Source organism: Amorphotheca resinae, assembly GCF_003019875.1.
Source record: "Amorphotheca resinae ATCC 22711 unplaced genomic scaffold M430scaffold_14, whole genome shotgun sequence".
Taxonomy (NCBI): domain Eukaryota; kingdom Fungi; phylum Ascomycota; class Leotiomycetes; order Helotiales; family Amorphothecaceae; genus Amorphotheca; species Amorphotheca resinae.
The window spans coordinates 100346-119451 of record NW_020194484.1 but is presented as its reverse complement, the minus strand read 5'-3'; the positions used below and the strand labels follow the sequence as shown (position 1 = coordinate 119451).

General features: G+C 51.1%; 7 protein-coding genes across 7 annotated transcripts; 2 read left to right on the top strand and 5 right to left on the bottom strand.

Annotated features, from left to right (window-relative positions):
* Positions 1-56: 56 nt before the first annotated feature.
* Positions 57-2447, bottom strand: M430DRAFT_147900 (hypothetical protein; the record flags this gene model as incomplete). The annotated part of the gene is made up of 3 exons (XM_024863095.1): positions 57-1058; positions 1140-2300; positions 2359-2447. The coding sequence occupies 3 exons, from the start codon at positions 2445-2447 to the stop codon at positions 164-166; spliced, it is 2145 nt and encodes a 714-aa protein (XP_024716581.1). The 3' UTR covers positions 57-163.
* Positions 2448-2989: 542 nt separating this feature from the next.
* On the bottom strand, positions 2990-5133 carry M430DRAFT_37580 (hypothetical protein). Its single transcript, XM_024867146.1, has one exon. The coding sequence runs from the start codon at positions 4887-4889 to the stop codon at positions 3045-3047; it is 1845 nt and encodes a 614-aa protein (XP_024716580.1). The 5' UTR covers positions 4890-5133; the 3' UTR covers positions 2990-3044.
* A 187-nt stretch (positions 5134-5320) lies between these two features.
* Positions 5321-8460, top strand: M430DRAFT_61967 (hypothetical protein). Its single transcript, XM_024868956.1, has 3 exons — positions 5321-5727; positions 5806-7414; positions 7514-8460. Exons 2-3 carry the CDS (start codon positions 5806-5808, stop codon positions 8098-8100), a joined length of 2196 nt encoding a protein of 731 aa, XP_024716579.1. The 5' UTR covers positions 5321-5727; the 3' UTR covers positions 8101-8460.
* A 1440-nt stretch (positions 8461-9900) lies between these two features.
* M430DRAFT_70084 (hypothetical protein) lies at positions 9901-11506 on the top strand. The gene is made up of 3 exons (XM_024869476.1): positions 9901-10791; positions 10867-11166; positions 11241-11506. Exons 1-3 carry the CDS (start codon positions 9982-9984, stop codon positions 11376-11378), a joined length of 1248 nt encoding a protein of 415 aa, XP_024716578.1. The 5' UTR covers positions 9901-9981; the 3' UTR covers positions 11379-11506.
* Positions 11507-11923: 417 nt separating this feature from the next.
* M430DRAFT_147890 (hypothetical protein) lies at positions 11924-12444 on the bottom strand (the record flags this gene model as incomplete). Its single annotated transcript, XM_024863094.1, has 2 exons — positions 11924-12313; positions 12363-12444. The coding sequence occupies 2 exons, from the start codon at positions 12442-12444 to the stop codon at positions 11937-11939; spliced, it is 459 nt and encodes a 152-aa protein (XP_024716577.1). The 3' UTR covers positions 11924-11936.
* Positions 12445-13501: 1057 nt separating this feature from the next.
* On the bottom strand, positions 13502-16326 carry M430DRAFT_61965 (hypothetical protein; the record flags this gene model as incomplete). Its single annotated transcript, XM_024868955.1, has 3 exons — positions 13502-15783; positions 15831-15835; positions 15889-16326. 3 exons carry the CDS (start codon positions 16324-16326, stop codon positions 13629-13631), a joined length of 2598 nt encoding a protein of 865 aa, XP_024716576.1. The 3' UTR covers positions 13502-13628.
* A 332-nt stretch (positions 16327-16658) lies between these two features.
* Positions 16659-19012, bottom strand: M430DRAFT_23075 (hypothetical protein; the record flags this gene model as incomplete). Its single annotated transcript, XM_024864831.1, has 2 exons — positions 16659-18502; positions 18553-19012. The coding sequence occupies 2 exons, from the start codon at positions 19010-19012 to the stop codon at positions 16659-16661; spliced, it is 2304 nt and encodes a 767-aa protein (XP_024716575.1).
* Positions 19013-19106: the final 94 nt, after the last annotated feature.

The following is a 19106-nucleotide window of genomic DNA, read 5'->3' as shown; positions in this document are numbered from 1 at the left end:
GGGCGAGGATCTCCCTTGATGGTGGAGAGCATCACAAAGATCAAGAGCTTGTACTTCTTTCTATTTCTATTTCTATTAAATCAAACAAGCAAGGTATATACCAGTAAGTCGGCGCATCTACATACATGCAAAGCAAAGCCACCCCCCCCAAAAAATCTAGAATCTAAGCCGACCCCTCCCCCTCCGCATCCCCTTCTTTCCTCTTCTTCCTCCTCCCCCCTCCCCCAACATCCCTCACCACGCCCCCCAAAATGCCCCAGATCGTAGCCCGACTCTCCACAATGGGCCACACGACACAAATCACCATACTGCACCACACCCAAATAAAACTAACCACGCACCACCCCACGAACATGCGGCGCAGGAAGATCCACGACCCGCCGAATAGCAGGAACGGCACGAAGAGGATCGCGACCACCAGGAACAGGATGTTGAACCCGACGGCGAGACGCGTCGCGCGCGCTACTTCGAGAGGGTCCATGGGCTCGACGTGCGAGCGCTCGAGAAAATCGACGATTTCGTTTCCGGTGGGCACGATGGTGTCGGGGAGTGGGTTGGAGGGCGGAGAGGGAGAGGGTGTGGTCGAGGTTGTGGAGGGGTGTTTTTCGTGCTTTTCTTCTTCTTCGGCGGCGCCGGCGATGGAGGGGTTGGCGGGGCTGGATGGGGTGGCGCTTGCGGGTGGTGCGATGCCGTTAATTTTGTTGGCGCGCGCGACGGCCTCCGGGTCTGTACTGGCGAAGCGTTTGGGGAAGGCCAGACTTAGGAGGACGGCGGAGATGGATCCCATGCCCCAGCTTACGAGGTTGCCGGCGACGGCGTTGGTGACATCGCCGGTGGTGGCGACGTTGATGGCGCCGGAGCGGAAGTGCGTGACGATGAACCAGGCGATGAGACCGCAGAAGAAACCGATCCAGGGAGCGAGGAGGACGGCGATGGTGGAGGTGCGAGACCAGAGGAGGATGAGACCGACGGGGATTGAGGCACCGCCTACGATGATGCCGAGGACGGTGAGGAGCCAGGTCAGGTTGATGGAGGCGGCGTTGAGGATGCAGCAGAAGCTGTGGTGCACAGATATCAGTATTATGGGAACTGCGTGGTTCGGACTTTGGTTTGAGGATTGTGGAATAGAAGCAACTCACGCAGCTAGAACTAAGGCGTACAGCACGATGCCGCCGTGAGAAATCTTTACCAGTTCCGTGGATGTAGCTTTTGGCTTGATGTACGTCTTGTACACATCGAAGGTTAGGAGTGACGAGACCGCGATGAGTTCGGCACTCGTAGAAGAGGTGACGGCCATAAACAGCAACAAGAGCAACAGGCCCGCGCCCCCTTTGCCTAGGAGAGCGATAGCAGTTGCAGGAGCGGACAAACCCGCCCCAGTCTGCTCCGCACTCAATGGGTTCGGATATGTAGGGAATGAGGGGCTGAATGAAAGAGCCGCACATCCAAGCCCCATCGCCGTCGCAAAGCCGAACGGGATACCGTACCATGCAATGCCCCCGAAGATGTAGGCCTTCACACTTGTCTCGGGTCGGGAGGCAATAGCTCGCTGCCAATACGCCTGATCCAACCACACAGTGCTAAACCCGGACACGAAAATATCAATCGCAAATACCAAACCGTCGTTACTCTTAAATGTGAGATAGCTACCCTCATGGTTTCCTTTGATCGGCATCTTGGCACTCGCCTCGAGGAGCATATCATAGAACTTGCCCGGCGAACCTACCGCGGGGTTCGTGCTATACATACTGAAGCCAAAAACGAATATCGCAACGAAGAGAATTGCGGTATGCGTGTAATCCGCTATAAAGGTAGACCGGAGACCACCAGCAATCACATACGCTGTGACCACGATCGGGATCAGGAAACACGCTGCGTAGACATTGACCCCACTGAGTGCGCTCACAACCTGGCTTCCTCCCAAGACCAGGCACGCACCGACCAGCATGTTCGTCGCCCAGCCAAAGAATAGATACGTTATGTGCGCAGCTGTGCCGTGCCGGCTGAGCACGATCTCGGGCATGGTGTGCGCGCCAGGCGCGTTCGCTTTGATCTTGATGGCGATCAGGGCGAAGAGGAGGATCTGCCACGTGCCCATGGCGCCGTACCACATGGGCCCGGAGATGCCATAGGAATAGGCGAAGGTGGAAGACGTGAGGAGAGTCGCCGACCAGGTCCATGAGGAGACAATGCCGGCGGCGATGAGACCAGGCTTCACACTGCGGGAGGCCGTGTTGAATTCCTCGGCTTGATGGGTGCTGTAGGTTGTATAGCGGTTTTGGAGGTAGGTTAGTACGAGCCTAGCCCAGGGTTGTGAGCTTGCATTTGGGGGTAATAATGATGGGGAAGGGAACGGACATCATGATGGCGAAGAACCCGCCAATTCCAACGACAATTCCATATCCGACTCCTTGATCAAGGACTTGGATACCGTCGGAAGCAGCCATTGTGTGAGCCTAGAGTTCGAGAAACACAGAGAGCTTGCCCCAGGGGAGGTTCACACAGGCTGACATAGACAGAAACAGAGATAAATGAGAAGCTGGGATATACTTATATATCATACTTCCAAGAATGAAGCTGGTGATAGGGGAGTCTCCAGTTATCAATACCAGAACAACTGCCTATCGTGCATAGCAGCCTTGATCAACGCCGCGGCGCGAGAGTAATATAATACAGTCTCCTTATCAGAGCGTTGAGGTTGGTGAACTCATGCGATCGGCAGTGTTCCAGATAAGGTAGATGCATGACTGAATGACGTGACAGGCATCTTTCAACAGAAATAATCAACGGCCAGAATCATGACCGCCAATAATAGAGAAGTTGAGAAATTGGGTATCGCGCGCATCTCCGACGATACTCCGCAGATTAGAGATTTCAGATAGGAAAAAATATCCAGGAACAAGACATGGTCAGTGCTAGCGGCGGAATGGGAAATCTTCGGCAGATCACCCAGAGAGCCGCATTGCAAATGCCGCGGAGAATCGTAAGGCTGGGGCAACAGGATATTAACTTGAATATTAATAAGTGGGGGATATATGCTTCGATCACTTGCGGGACTTCTCAATGACTTCTTCGATCACCTTTGTCGCTCGCTGAGGATCCATCCTCCCCTCCTCGTCCCTCCTCATCATTTGTCCAAGGAGGAAATTAAGCTTCCCCTTTCCCTTTTTACCACCCCCAAGAACCTCTTCCACCTGTTGCGGGTGCGCCTCTACCACGCTCCTGGCAATCTCTTCATATTGTTCATCCGATAGAGGAATGAACCACAATCCCCCTTCATCAATCATATCCTTGACGGATTTCATCACGCCTTTCGTCTCATTTTCAAACAGAACCGGTAGAAGTTTCTTCGCGGTCTTGCCGGTGATCTGGTTACTATCGAGATAGTGGATCAGGGACGAGAGTTGGATGTCCGGTATCACGCAATCGCCTTCACTGGTCATTTGTAGCGCGTCCCCCTCTTCCCCTGCGTCTGATGCTAGACCACCCATCTCGTGGAGGACCCAATTCCCTGCCAACCTGCCTAGTCTTCTGAGGTCCTCGTCGCCGGAAAGGAGGACCAGCTGATCTACGACGTTGCGGAAGTATTCAACCCGTCCACCCTCGTTGAGCGAGACGAGGGACATGGCGTCTTTGATCGTCAACCCGTACGTCTCGTTTAAGATGCTGATCTCTTTGTCAGGAAGAACGCCGAGTGTGGATTGGAGATGCTCGAGTAAATCATCGCCGACTATGACCGGCCCAAGATCCGGGTCAGGCATGTATCTGTAATCGACTTCTCCTTCCTTCCCTCTCAATCTCTTTGTCTCTGTGCTGCCGATCGTCCATCCTCGTGTCTCTCCCTCAATCACTCCGCCAGATTCCAGAACCTCGATCTGCCTATCGCGTTCAGCAATAATGGCGTCTTCCACAGCCTTGAAGCTGCTCAAATTCTTGATTTCTGTCCTCTGCCCCAAACCCTTCACGCCAGAATATTCATTGTCTGCTTCCCCTTGCCCATCTCTCCTCCTCACCGAGACATTAACATCCGCTCTCAACCCGCCGCTCTGCATCCCCAGCACGCACGCATCCACAGCATTAAGTAGTATCTGTACCTTTCTCACCAATGCTGCTGCAGTCTGCGGATAATGAATCTGGGGCAGCGTAATAATCTCGAGAAGCGGCAGGCCCACTCTATTGAAATCCAACAGGTGCTCTCCTTCGACCGTCGTGATGGTCTTCGCGGTATCCTGTTCCATCTGCACCTGCTTAATACCAATCTTGATCTCGTCCCCATCTTCCTTCGCAATCCCATCGTGTGCGTAGAGCGTTATGTAACCATCTTTCGCCAATGGCTGGTAGTATTGAGTGATTTGATATCCGGAAGGTTGATCCCAGTGGAAATAGTGCTTGCGGTCAAATCTACTCGATTTTTGGACCTTGCAATTCAGAGCCAACGCAGCGCGGATGGCGGGAATGAGGGTCTCCTTCTGAAAGACGGGCTGGGACCCAGGCATTGCGACATCGAAGAGCGCGACATGAGTATTGGGCTCATCGTTGATGGTTGAGGCGGCGGCGGAGAAGAGTTTGCGCGCGGTGTTTAATTGCGCGTGGATCTCGATGCCGACTGTTAGTTCCCAATTGTCCAGCCTCTGATTGTCCGATTTTGATCTTTTCTGGACAGAGGATTTGCGGGCTTTAGCCTCATCTTTCAATTGTTTGCGGAAGGGAATCGTGTTGCTTGTGCCGCTGGGATCTGCAGCATCTGTGTCTGTGGAGGTGTGGACGGCACGGATTCTCTGAGAACACAGGCGTGTGGGTATCTGATTGTTCCTCCGCAGACATCTCCGCGTGGAGAGCTCCCCGCCCAGAAGGTATCTTCGCAGCGCGGAGGCTGGAATTCGCGCCATTGGAGGCTCTTGTAGTGGGAGGAGTCGATTGGATGGAGGATGGTGGAGGATCAGGACTGGCAAAGCGAGATTCCGGCAGACGCGAGAATCAGAAGCAGTGGAGCATCGCCGATTCGAAGCGAGCTGATGGGGCGGCGACTGTTACTGGGGAGTCGCGATTATGAAATGATGATGTTATGATATTATGATAATTGTAAAGATTATCGTAGTTTGTGATGCGGGAGGCCTCTTTTTGCGTGGTGCAGACGCGGGTGCAGAGGTGGTGCAGATGTCGATGGTATGTGGTGATTGTGTATTGGTCCACCGCGTCTGGCAGCGAGGTGACCTCGGAGTGACTTGCGAGTCAAGAGACGGCACGTCGCAGAAGCAAAAATGGCGATGACTATCGTGAAGTCTTTCTTAAAGTCTCGTGAATGAGTAGGTATTAAGAGGAGAATTTTTGCTTTCATTATTTTACTTTTATTTTCCCATCTTTTCAAGGATTCAAACGTTCTCAAGCCCAGCGACGGGTGCCGGTCCCAGTGCTAAACGGTGACCCCCGCAAGGTCTGGCCGCCAGCGACGTCAGAATCCCCAGGGGTCTTCTCCCGGCCCATCACCCAAGTCCAAGATCAAGTTCGACGTCGAGTTGCACGACTGAGACTCCATTCGTTTGGCTTGCTGTTTTGTATGACAATCCCCTACATCATATCTGCTGTCCTCTGCCTCCCCAAGGACGACTTCTCTCGTCTTTCTCTGCTCAACGACAATGTCGATTACGAGTCATTCTCTCTAGTTTGCCCCCTCTGATCTCCAGAAGACCCAGAGCACACCGCCGGAACATCCCCCCCGCATTCTAGGTATTTATGTCCTTGCCGGCTGCATTATTCCATAGCTGCCTTTGATTCTATAATATGAAGAGCGCTGACCATCGTCAGATGCGTCCACCACCACCGATGACAACGAAATACGGTGTTTCATTACTCGAACCTATCCAAGACGACTCCCAAGATGGCCCCAGGGGACGGTTAAGGGGGAAAGGCGGCTATGCCGAGGAACCTCCCCGACACCGTCGTACACGGCACTCGACCGCAACGACCCCTGCAAGAGCAAACACGGGAAAGGAGAGGGAAAGATCAAGACGGGCACAGAGATCTACACCGGAAAGCAAACATTCGCATAAGGGAAAAGATGCGGGTGCCGGGAGGGCCAGTGGATTATCAAGAGAGATTGTCTCTGACAGACATCATCGCACAATGTCAACTCGGAGTGACTCGACTTCCTCGTCCGAGGACGAAGCCGAGCCAATCCAGGATCACAGGGCTGTGCTGGCTGCAGCCAGGTCAAGGTTGACTTCACCGTCGATGGTCTCGGCATTTACATCTGCAACGGCATCTACGAACGTATCGAGTGGGTCGAGTGGGAGCAACTCTACAGTGACACAAGCGTCCACCGGCAAACAAAGTGTGGCAAAGCGTCCAGAGAAGCCCGATAAGCCAATATCTCCTGCTGTCCCTGATGCGCCTGACGTTTTTGCATATCTAGAGGCTGAATTTTCCGAAGAGGCTTCAGATGAAAACGAGAAAGAGGATTCGGATGAACACGAGGAAGAGGAAGGGGACGAACATGAGAAAGAGGATTCCGATGAAAATGGGGAAGAGGATTTGAATGAACATGAGAAAGAGGGTTCGGATGAAAATGGGGAAGAGGAAGAGAGTACGACCGCGAGCGAAGATGAGGATGATACTCACAAGTCTGAATTGCAATGGCCTCCGCACGGAACCATTTATCCGCCGCTCACCTCTATACCGCCGCATGTCCTTCCTGACACCCCCTCATCTGGGACTTCCAGCTTCCATGGCTCGGAGCACTTCTCTGAGACGCCAGCCGATAATGATACCGACCGGTCGACGAGCCCTGAAAGATCTGCTGAAGAAGAAGAACAGGCGTCCGATCACGAAGCCGAACAACCTAGTCCAGCGTCAGTCAAAATTGCTTCGCAACTAGCTGCCGCTCAACAGAGACAGAGTGCCCACAGCCAGGTACAGAATTTTGGTCCTCCGAACATGCCCAGAGGGGATGCAAGGTATCCCTATGCGCCCACCTCAAGCCCCAGTGCGTTACATTCCCAATACCAGCAGCACCAATACCAGCCGCACCAATATCAACAGCACCAATACCAGCAGCAGCACGTCAAGCGCATCATGCCACGTACAGAGGAGACACTCCCAATCACGGGTTATGAACTTCTCGCCTCACGACTGGCGTCACATACCACCGACTCCGAGGATGGTTATGAAGGCAGGATAAAGCCTATATATCGCAAGTTCGAGGCTTTGAATCATAGGCTTCTGTTGCACTTGCAAGACGAGATAAGCGAATTGGAGGAACAGCTTCATCGTCTGGATAATGCGGATACACAATCGAGACGTGCGGGCAGAATGGTGATGCCGGCGAGTAGGAGAGCAGCGCAGGCGGCGGGAGGGGAATTGCAGTGGCATAAGACGGATATTTTAGGGCGGATCGGGTTCAAGCTCGCTCAGTATAGTACGTTTCCCTTTTCTTCCCCCTGTGATTTCCTCCCTCTATACCCCCCACCCATTCTCTCCTTTCCTCTTGGACCCAGATTGCTAATCTTGACATTAGATCAAGCATTAGCAGCATTCAACGCCACGGCGTCGCTCGCCCCTCCCGCACCCACAGATATTAGTCTCTACCGCGAATACCTACAGTCTGTCCATCCTATCGCAGAACCCGAGACGCATTTCTTGGACCCGGCGGACGATCTTGTTTCTGTGTGCTCTTCCACAACCCCTTCCTCCCTACCCTCTCGCCCTTCAGTTCCTTCCGCACCATTTCCTCAAACTCAAACCACCACACAGCCTCAAACAGAAACCATCACACAGCCTCAAACTCAACCCCTCGCACAGAATTCACACTGGGCGGCTGGTCGCCTCAGAAGAAACACAAACGATCAGAATGGGGCCGAACTCACTCTCACCGAATTCGCAATGGCGATCGCAGTCGCAGTCCTCGTCCCTATCATGACATTCAGCTTAATCCCGGGTTTCGCGGGGCGCCTGACAGTGACCTGTCTAGTCGCGACCGGAGTAGTAGGCGCGTTCATACAGGCGGGGATCTTGATGAGCGAGCAACTATTCGAGCGTGAGGGGCTTGTATGCGGGGGCATTTATCTGGGGGCCATGGTTCTGGTTGCCGGGATCATGGGCTAGCCCCTTTGACCGGCCCCTCGCCATATGAGTTGATATTAGCGCTCTTCCTTACATTGATGCTGGACGGTCATTAGGAGTTCGGGATTACAGGACCGAGATACCCCTTTTGCTTTCACTTGACTTTTCGGATATTCTGCGGGTTAGGATATATGGCTGAGATTTCAGGCCGCGCTTCTCTTTCATGACTCCTGAAATCTGTATTATATGCTGCTATGTCGGGCTTTAGGATAGATGATACCCTCTTACGATGAGCTGAGACTAGCGAGACCCCAATCGGGATATTGGCACGTGAATACCAAACCCGTCTCTTCCATTTACATTAACAGTACGACATAGAAATATAGAAACATACCTACTTTCCATCTTGCGTTAATACAAGCATGGTATTTATCTAGACCCTTCAAGTCAACTCATAATCCCCACGCTCACCCCTATACCTACCTAGCATCCCAATACCTTACCTTACCTATCAATACCACATCACATGATAACCCCATCCCCCCCTTTTTCTGCCCGTCTCATACCTAAACGAACCTACCCACCTATCACTGATCACCCCTCCATCAAACTCAAAATCAAATCAAATCAATCAATCAGATAAGATATGCTCCCACAACCCACCAACCCTCTCTCCCCTCCCCTCTCTCCCCTCCTCCACTCCGCACTTACAACGTCGACAAACCCGGACATGAGAAAGAAATGCGACGTCCCGAGCCTCTCTCACTCGTATCTGCGCCTACCCGCTCGCCGTCGGGTTTCATTGCGTATGTGAAGGTGGAAAAGAGGAGGGAGGGATTCGTGCTCTGGATCAAAAGTCTGACAGTCTTGATGAGGGGGAGGGGGAAGGGGGGATTTAGTTGGTTTGGTTGGTTTGGTTAGTCTATTTTTTTGGGTTTTGGTGTTCTGGGCCTTTGTGGCGGTAAGGTAAGGTAAGGTAAGGTAAGGTAAGGCTGACTTATTGTGGTTTGTGGTTTGTGAGTCAAAGACAAGACTAGCGAGAAGGAATGGAGAAAGAAGAAACGACATGTTTTCTCCTACATACTAGCAGTCTGGCAGCCATCCAGTTATTCATTTTTAAGCCGCGTCTAGCGGAGAAGAGCGCAAGACCGGGCGGATATAGCGAGCGAGCGGCAGGCAGGCGGGCTCGCTGTTTTGTTAACTCCGTATGTAGGGCGGAAGAGCTCGCTGTATTGTATTGTTTTGTTTATGGTATAATTTCTTAATTCTTAACAATTCATCCCGGCTTTTTTAGACGTTCTGCTAACGGGCTAGAAGAAAAGGGTATTAGAAGAGAGGAACAACAAGAGCAGCTGCTCTCTATATAAATGACAAGTCTCGGCTTCTTGAATCTCAAGATCCAACAACTACTCAACTCGGCTCTAAAAGGGCCAAAGCCGAGCCGCGTGGCGATTCGGGCCCGGAGCCCGGCATCCTGACAATCTCCTGATATTATCAAGTTCGATCGATAAACTCGAACCGGACGTGGAAATTCCACACGGGGGACGGGAATGCAATCCAGCGCCGCGAGATCCTGAACATGGGCTGCCCAATCAGCCCGAGCAAAACTGCGGATCCCGTCCTTGACTAAGGGGTCCCGATCGATTTGTAACCCCCCAGAACGGGAGGCTAACAGGGGGAGGGCTGATTATCCGTCCATATCAGATAATCAGATAAACCGGGTACATGCGCCCTCCCTCCCCCCTTTTTCTGGATCCTGGATCGGTCCCGACCTCTCCATACTCCGAAGAGCGGCCTCGCTGCTCGCGGCCCATATAATAATAGTCATGTCCGAGGACTGGGCTGGATTCTTCTGGGGAAGTACTTGAGAGAGCAGAAGTATCCCTCGACCGCGTTCTCCGAGCCCAGCGATCCGCTTCCAACATGCTGTCCAAGATCCTCTTCTTCACCAGATTCCTGCTCGCCGCGCTGCCCATCATGATCGAGCGCTTCATGCAGTCCCTGCGGGCGCGCATCCACCGGCTGACCTACCGCGCCGTCGACAACCCGCGCAACATCGTCATCATCGGCGGCTCCTTCGGGGGGTTCTTCCTGGCGCAGCGGCTGGCCAACAGCGTGCCCACGGGCTACCGCGTCGTGCTCGTCGAGAAGAAGTCCCATTTCAACTTCACGTGGATCTTCCCGCGCGTCTCGGTCGTCGCGGGCCACGAGCACAAGGCCTTCATCCCGTACGGGCCGGGCGTGGCCGCCGCGCCCGCCGGCTCGCTGGTCTTCCGCCAGGCCCTGGCGACATCCATCGATGACAAGACGGTCGAGCTGCAGGACGGCTCGAAGCTCGACTACGACTACCTCGCCATCGCGACGGGGTCGACGGGCTCGCCGCCCTGGAACTTCACCACGGGCGAGAAGCGGGACGGCATGGGCGTCTTCCGCGATATGCAGCAACGCATCCGCGACGCCAAGGACCTGGTCGTGGTGGGAGGGGGAGCCGTCGGCGTCGAACTGGCTACCGATGCGAAGTCAAAGTACCCAGAGAAGAACGTGTCCCTGATCCACTCCCGCGAGAGGGTCATGAACACCTTCGGTCCAAAGCTGCATGAGTATGCCATGGGGAGGATGAATCTGTTAGGCGTTAACGTTCATCTGGGAGAACGAGTGCCCGAAAAAGCAGAGAGCGAGGCCCCTTCCGTACTCACGCTGAAGTCCGGCAAGACCGTCCCCTACGATGTCTTGGTAAGTCGAGTCGAGTCGAAGCCGGGCCAGGCTCACCCTTGACCAACCAGCCATGCTAACGTAACGAAATCATAGATCAAGTGCGTAGGTCTCAAACCCGCATCCGGTCTCCTCTCGACCCTGTCTCCCTCCTCCATCACCAGCTCCGGCATGATCGCAGTCAAGAAGACGCTGCAGATCGCCGACTCTAAATACCCAAACGTGTACGCTCTCGGAGATGTGGCGGAGACAGGGGGCGTCAGGATGGGACGAGCTGCTAGCCAGCAGGCGGACGTCGTTTCTTACAACATCACGCGCGCAATCCGGGGCAAGTCGCTCAGGGAGTATAAACCGATTCCGTTCATGGAGGCTGGGATCGACTTGACACTTGGATTGGTGAGTCTCGTATATTCCCGTCGTCTTGTTGTGGACGAGGAGATATGGCTAACCAGGTTCTGATATCTATCTAGGCCGACGGGTTGACGTATTTCAGAGATGGCAAGAATGAGTATTTGATGCCGAAGTCGAAGCAGATCGATTTGGATTCTGAGCTTACTTGGCAGTTGGTAGGCGCCACACCTTATCAGGATAAGGAGCATGATGCGTAATAATGACTGTTGGGTTGGGAGTAACTTACTTGCGTGTAAGATCGCTATTTCATGTTCTCGGCGTCGCTCGAGTTCGCATATAGACAGGCGTGGGCCGATACCTCTGTATATCATATGCGATTCGCTGCTTTGCATTCGTATGGACCATGTGGTGCTATTAATGTATGCCTCTCAAGCCCCCGTACTCCTACTGCAGGACTTCCTCGTCCAGCCGCTTGAACTTCCCTAGGCTCATTTAGCAAGTAGGGAGTCTGGGACATGATCACCAACCACACTACAGTTACTCTTCTTGGTCCAACGCGATCAATTCATATGGATTAAGAGGTAGGAACACACCAATGCTTTCTCCCCGACCGCAGGTTCCAAAACTCCCAAACCCAACGCTCCAAAAGCCGTCAACCCTCGATCACGGATATTGCACACTAGGACCCGGCCCCTGGTTCCTCGCACCAGCGCCCCCTTTCCCCACCCAGTGCATCGCCGTCATAGTCGTCGTAGCTGAGAAGAGCACCCTGAATCAGAGCATCCGTCAGCCGCACATCCCCCATAAACGAAATGCTATAGAAACACGGATATAACACAGAGAGAAAGGGAAGAGGGAGGCGGGGTGGGAACAAAAGAAACAAGACCACCAACAACATACCACTCAAAAGCCGCAAACACATCACCCGCCTCGGCAGCCCTACACGGGCCCCAACTCCCATCACAGCTCCTCCCATCGCCCAAAAACACCGCCAGCGCAATAAAGCCCGCGAACCAAAAGATAGTCGTCAAGCTCTCAATAACCAAGAGTCCATGCCGATGTATCTCAGCCTTGGAAAAGCGCGGCACGAGTACCAGGTATAGAAGCGCGAGTAGCGTCCATGCGGATGCGAAGATTAGGAAACTGATTCGTGAGGGCGTCCAGTTGAGCTGAGAGGTCCAGGAGTGAGATGCTGGGAAGGGGGGTTAGTGAGGGAGGGAAAAGAGGGGGAGGGTGGCTACCGTAGGAGAGAACGCTGAGTACGATGATGGAGAAGAGGGCTTGTAAGGCGCGGATAGGATAGATGAGGAATCCAAACTCCATATTCATTTCTCCGAGACTGCAAACTCGTTCTGTTGTTGATGAACTGTACCTACCTAAGTTTCGGTTGATGATAGGTAGGGAAGAGAGGTAGCGTAGGAAGTCTAGAGAACGAATGTCGTGAATGGGATCAGGATTGAGAAGATCGCAGATGGGAGTCACAGTGGACGATGGCGGTGATGTTGGTTGGCTGGTTGGTTATAAACTTATAACTCGTATATTATATGTTTTGTTGTAGGCGGCCTCTGTCAGACTGTCACTTCCAGCTTACCTACCTGACCTATCTTCTCGGCTTATAATCATTATTTCCTTACCCTCTTCCTTCCTTACAATCTTTTGCCCCCAAACCAAACAAAGAGAAACAACGACTCAAAGCGTGTGCCATGCCGTGCCATTCGCAATCCACGTCACGCAGCAGCAAGCAAGCAAACAAACAAGCATATTCAATTTTAGCATCTTTCGCGTACTTACTGCAAATTCGCATGTTGATTTATATGCGTTGACTTGCATGTCTTGCTCGATATATTTGATATCATATACCTTACCTTATCATACATGAGGCTGCGGAGTGGGTGGGGTAACCTTATTTACCTATTTATTCTTCCCCTGAAAGAAAAGAAAGAATGAAAGAAAAGAGTGGGAACAAGCACTAAATAAATGGGGCTAGACGGAACGAGCTAAGGTAAGGTAATATGTTCTAACGCTACAGCGTACTATATGCAAGGCTGGACCGTGGTTCCTGACGAGGCTGCGGTTTATTAATTTAAGACTACTGCTTAGAAAGTGGGATTGATCGTCTTTACCTAGGGATGGAGATGTTGGTTGGAGATTTGGGAGGGGGTATGAATTTGTTATTTTGAGAAGATTAGGTAGGTAAGCTGGATCGGAAATCATGGAAATATTGAAAAGAAGGGGAGGGAATGTAAGGTAGGAGTCGTCGAATGATTGAATCGATGGATCGAGCTTAGATACAATCATCAGTGGCGAGTAAAAGCGCATTGCAGCGAAGAACAACGTGTGAGAGACACAGTGTAATTGTATAGAACAACTGATCATCTATAGACAAACAAAGCACAGCAAATTGGAGTGATTTATAGCGGGCCCCGCATCAGAAACCAGCCTGCACCTTGATATTTTCCCTCCAACTCCATTCCGAACACCCACAACACCTAACAAAACAAACCCCTCTAATCCAGATCACGGAAATCATCATCATCATCCATATCGAGGTAATTCCTATCAAGCGGGTCATAAATAGACCCATGCGTCTCCGTCATATGCGCATAGCATTCTGCCAGTCCGTCCTCCTCCCTGACCTCGAAGACCTGCATGCAGAACCAGCAGATATGCACCTTGCAATTCTCGCACTGCATGTGCATACACCCCGCGTCTTTCTCGATGCCGGCTTTGCACTTGGGGCAATCTCGCACATCGTGCTCTTCCTTGTAGCGTCTGAGCGCCTCCATGCCACCATCGGCGTGGAATTCTTTCCATTCCGCGCACGCCATCCCTTCGTGCCATCGGACGTTGCATGTGGTGCAGATGGTCGTTAGGCAGGTATGGCAAGTGAACGCAGTGCCGTCCTCTGTTGGTCGGTAGACGGATGGACAATCGGGAGTAGGGCAGTGTTGGAGTGCTTCTGGGTGGGTTCGAATATGCGCGTCGAAAGCGTCGCGGAGTAGCTTTTCGAATTTGGCAAAGGGGAGGATGTCCCGTAACTCTTGGATAGTGAAAATGTGGTCACATTCCCCTTTTTGACCGAAGCAGTGGAAAGGCAGGTTGTCAACGGCGGATTCGGCGGCGCCGTGGAAGCAATCGCGGCAGTATGTGTGACCACATGATGGCTGGATAGGTTCGGTTGCAGGGCACCAGCAAATAGAGCAATCGCTCATGAGTGGAGCACGAGTAGTCTCAAGATCTTTAGTAGAGCTATAGACGCTGGTTGAGCGAGAGTTTTCGGAGCGATTCAAAGTGTCTGGATTGTTCAACTTTCCACGCAATTTCTGTATGCCACCGAATATTACTTTGAAAAGAATGCTTAATTCGGGCTTCGTGGTAGGCATATCCTTATTATTCGATTCCACTCTGGTGATGAGGATTCGTTCAATCGCAGATTGTGACGCTGCGGAGCAACCGAACAAACGTAGCTGGCACTTTCGGGCATCTCGATAGATATAAACATTTTTCTCCTTCGAAAGCTCACTGAAATAATCAAGCGCATCGCGAGTGGAAAACCAGACATTCCATAGTGCTGACTCGCCGTTCATAAGGACATTTCCATCTATGAGCCTTTCAACAATAACCTTGATATCTGCGACGGGCTTTGCGTTTTCTCCTGAAATTCGTATTGTGGTAAAAGGTCGATCTTCATTGGTATATATCTTGAGCTGGGTCTTGTCAACCTCCCGAGCAATTCGAGATATTTGATCAAGGCGGGTTTGGATGGCATCGACAATTTTGTTGGAGACGTAGTATTTAACGGATATTATCCGTGAAACGAATAGTCGGGAACCAAATTTTGGAACTCTAGTATTGTGTAGTTTTTTAACCGCTTGAATTGCTGAGTCCTGGTCGATGAATGTTACTGTGGCTCGTATCCATTTGCTATCAGCTGCGGTTTCACGGAGCCAAAAACTCTCCATTGTCCCCACATCTCTCAGAAGGGTTTCAACAACCTCCCTGGACTCCTCGTCAGATAAAATGCATGGCGGCTTCTTCAACGTAATGGTTTGCGGTCTATGAACCAACGTCAAGATCTCATTGAAATGCCTCTCCTCGGTTGTCGGATCAAGGCCTGTCACGTCCAACCTGGCTGCACAGTTATCGAGGTCTGGCCCTATGATCTCAAACTTGCGACCCAGAATGTTCGGATGCCGCTCAAGAGCATTCTTGGCGGCATATGCTTCATCAAAGTTATCATACCAAAGCCGAGCCATCTTGCTTGGACGACGCCAAGAGCAGGTGACAGAGTTTAAACTCAACCGATTCCCGAACTTTGAGGGGATCAGTATAGCCTTTATGGACAGCTCGCCCCTATTACTGCCAAAAGCCTTCTCAAACTTCTGGACTACTAGTCTCGCAGACTGCAGGTCATTGAATCTGATGGTAGCCAAAGACCCAGAACGGCCCATAGGCTTGATCTGAATCGCCGATTCAAGAACGATGAATCCGAATCCAGCTAATATTTCGACTACTGCATGAGGTTTAGCATCGGTCGGGAGGTCTACGAGCTGGATTGAGGAACAATCAGATGGAAGCTTAACACTTGATATTTCGAGTCCCTTTTTGAAGGTGACTGTCGCGCCGGGAAAGTCTTTGGAGAAGGAGTTGGCGATGGCATGGCTCGACACAGGATGAGTAGACTTCTAGTTCTCTGTTAGTGCACGTACTTTTCCTAATACCTAATACACAAGCATGATCTCAGACAAAAGGGTCTGAAAGACATACTTCATCGTTACGACTGAGATGGTTATCAGAATGGACAACATGCTGGAAACGGCAAGCGTCGCCATTCCTGCATGTACCAGATGGAAAATAGCGGCATGGTAGTAGTGATTGCTGATTCTTTTTGTCTGAAGGGCCGTCTAGAACCAAGGTCTTCAGTAATTTAGAGATCTTGCCCTGTTCGTCAGAGTCAGTCTCGTGGAGGTATTTGCACGAACTTCCAAATACACAACGGTCTTCCAGAAAGAAGCGGCAATGCACTCTCCCAGAGTCTTTCTGACGACCAATGGTCCTGGAAGTCGCGTCGTGGACCACATTCGGATCGGAAGTCGAAGGTGAGTTTGCAAGATCGGAGTCCTCACGGGTTGGAACCTCGTGGATGTTGCGGCAGGAGCTGCCATAAGTGCAACGACCCTGCAAGAAGAACCAGCAAAGTGCCATAGTTTCAATTGAGTATGGCTACTCTCTGGCTTTTCGTTTTCGTCGCTGCTGTGGTATGGTATTGGTGACTGGTTCGCTCGCGAGCTACCTAAATACAAGACATGATATCAAAGACGCGGTTGGTCGCATAACATAAGTGAATGAGGGTCAGAAAGAAACGCGACAACACTCTTACTTAGTCTGATCAAGTGAATCCCCCATTTAAATTGCTCGCTAAATCTGAGTAATTGGGAAGATAAATAGTTAACACCTTTATGCATCCTTCTGAACTTCTATCAAGAGCTCTCAGGTTTCAAATACTATTATACAAGGTTGGAGAGTAGTCACAAGGCTCAAACCCTCTCTCCCACTTCTGCTGCATCAGGATCATGGACTTCGGACCCCATCAACGACAACAAATCGTATCTGGATGGTCGAAACGGCCATCGTAACCATGCCTCTGTCATTTCTTTGTACATCTCCAGGGTCAAAGTCCTGACTCTCATGAAGTCATGATCGGGATTCCCTCCTTTGTTTGGATCTGAAATCGAAGGGCATTCTTGAACTAACCACTCGAAAGCCCCAGGAGCCAAAGAAGACAGGCCTTGTCGAATGCTTTGGGTTGGAATCATGAGGAGGTTGGAAACGATATATTCAAAGACGTCGTAATTGGCTGGGAAGTTTTCTCGGAGAACGGGCCATAGAGGTTGAGGTTGGAAGTCGAGTAGAGCCATCTCGGCTTTGGGGAAGAACTCTTGCGGGTCAGTTTTGAGAGGTTCCGCTTTCCTTCGATCCCAGTATAAGACGGGAGGATCTCGATGGAATGCTGAGCGATTGTCTAGCATATTGTAGACCAGAGCCCTATCGTCTTCATTATTCATCAACTGCATTTCCTCTTTCCATTCTTCAGTACGTCTGTCGATTTCCTGCCGGAGACTGTCTGCCTCAGATCCATCTTTACTGAGGATTTCTTTTTGCATCGTAAGAATCTCATCGTATTCATCACTTAGAGCCATGGCCCTCGCAACTCTCTTGTTTTCCATCCGGCTTCGCGTTCGAAGGTATTCGAGGCGCTTGTATTCCGGGGTATAGTATTTTGCCATACTAGTCTTGTTTACCCGCTTTGGCAACCCATCTTCAGACAATTGGTACTGTTGAAATTCTCCAGCTGCGAATCGTTCACGAAGTTCACGGAGCTCGTCCTCATGTTTGAATGTCGATTTTGGCGCTTCTTTTTTCCATCTTGTCTCTGCTTTGGTTAGCAGTGCCATGCGAGTCCACTCAGGTGTTTGTAATTTCGGGCTTCGCGCAGAGGTTTGCAAGCTTTGAAAGGTTTCCAATGCTTGACGACCCTCTGGAGAGTCCTGGAACATAGAAAACTCTTCTGCATCGAAGCGTCGCTCCAAATCTTCCAACTCTTTATAGAATTCCCTCTTTACTATTTGGCTTTCCGCACTGATGTCCCTTGAACTACTTTTAGTGGCTTCCATTTCCAGTGCGCCCTGTCGATTTTTCGGTGTCTTAATTCCAGCCTCGTCCATTCTCTTCAAAACAGCCATAGAACTTTCCAAGTCAAGATTATGGTCTCGCAGACTTACACCAACCGCGTCGGTGGAGGACGCAACTTCGAAAATATCGCCACAGGTGACTTCTGCCTCGACTGAAGATTTTCGCCGGTTCACTATGCTCCTGGGAAGAACCATTTTCTTCTCTTCATCTTCTACCCATATAAGCATACGTATGAGGCCGTACTTGTGGAAGAGCGAGTGTGACCGAGCAGCGCTTAAGAGTTGATAAATAACGAGGCTGCTAATTGAAGAAAATCCTCTATAGGGTTTCTTCGGATAGTATCCCAGGTTTGCCAGGACTAAAAGCGTATCATTCTGCTCCTCCAAGCGCGGGTCACCAGGCTCACGCACCTTCTGATGTGGGAGGAGTTCCGGAGAAAGCGCTTGTTGTAGGAAAGCCCATACTACCCCGGATTTAGGTATCAGCTTGTATGTGGAGCCCTCAGCATCGAGCAACGGCTGAAGTAATGGTCTATAAAGGGCATCATCAGGTTCCATCAAAACATGTGTCCGTGGTTTGAGGAAATCGTGGATGGCTGAAGACCATATTCCCGGACCAGGATTCAAATCTATTATATCACAACCCACATGTTTTTCCAGTGATGGCTTCATACGTTCGATAATATCGTCTGCTGAAGTTTAGCAAGAGGCCATAGTAGAGTACTAATGTCGATCTTACCACACAATTCCTTACTGACTATTTGAACCCGTCTTGAATCTCCAACCTTGGTACGCCCTTTCTTATGGGAGCCACCATAGCCTTCGAATAGGTACTGGATGAGACCATCCTTCCCTTGAACTGGAGCCGAGGATGTGACATCCTTGCGTTTCTTAGGCTTATTCCTCTTTCGTGCATCCTCTTCTAAACCTATCTGGTCTCCATCCTCCTCTACCGGGCCGCCTGTGTTCTTTTCATTTAATGTTGCCTGTGATTTCCGGCGAGTCGATGTTCTCGTTCGTTTTTGAGTCGGTTTGGATTGTGCCGAATTAGGATTGCGCGCAATTCCAGCCGCTTCTGAATCCTTCGTGTGGAGTGTCTTCCAGTCCTCCTTGAACGATCGAGGTGTTCCGATGTAGTGTAGAGTCGCGGGAGACCTCAGCAGTGCTAATCTACCGGTAAATGAAGGGACTCGAAACATCAATGAAGACGGATGTATTGTCGTTAAAACTAAAAGACAGTGGTGGGAGGCTTGGGCAAATGCTAACAGATTGATTCGACTTGGGAATATAATT

Bases quoted from the DNA above. Each gene is read 5' to 3' on its own strand.
- M430DRAFT_37580 (XM_024867146.1), bottom strand. From the start codon at position 4,889: ATGGCGCGAATTCCAGCCTCCGCGCTGCGAAGATACCTTCTGGGCGGG.
- M430DRAFT_61967 (XM_024868956.1), top strand. From the start codon at position 5,806: ATGCGTCCACCACCACCGATGACAACGAAATACGGTGTTTCATTACTC. The intron at 7,415-7,513 runs GTACGTTTCCCT...TCTTGACATTAG, and splicing joins GTTCAAGCTCGCTCAGTATA to ATCAAGCATTAGCAGCATTC.
- M430DRAFT_70084 (XM_024869476.1), top strand. From the start codon at position 9,982: ATGCTGTCCAAGATCCTCTTCTTCACCAGATTCCTGCTCGCCGCGCTG. The intron at 10,792-10,866 runs GTAAGTCGAGTC...ACGAAATCATAG, and splicing joins CCGTCCCCTACGATGTCTTG to ATCAAGTGCGTAGGTCTCAA. The intron at 11,167-11,240 runs GTGAGTCTCGTA...ATATCTATCTAG, and splicing joins TCGACTTGACACTTGGATTG to GCCGACGGGTTGACGTATTT.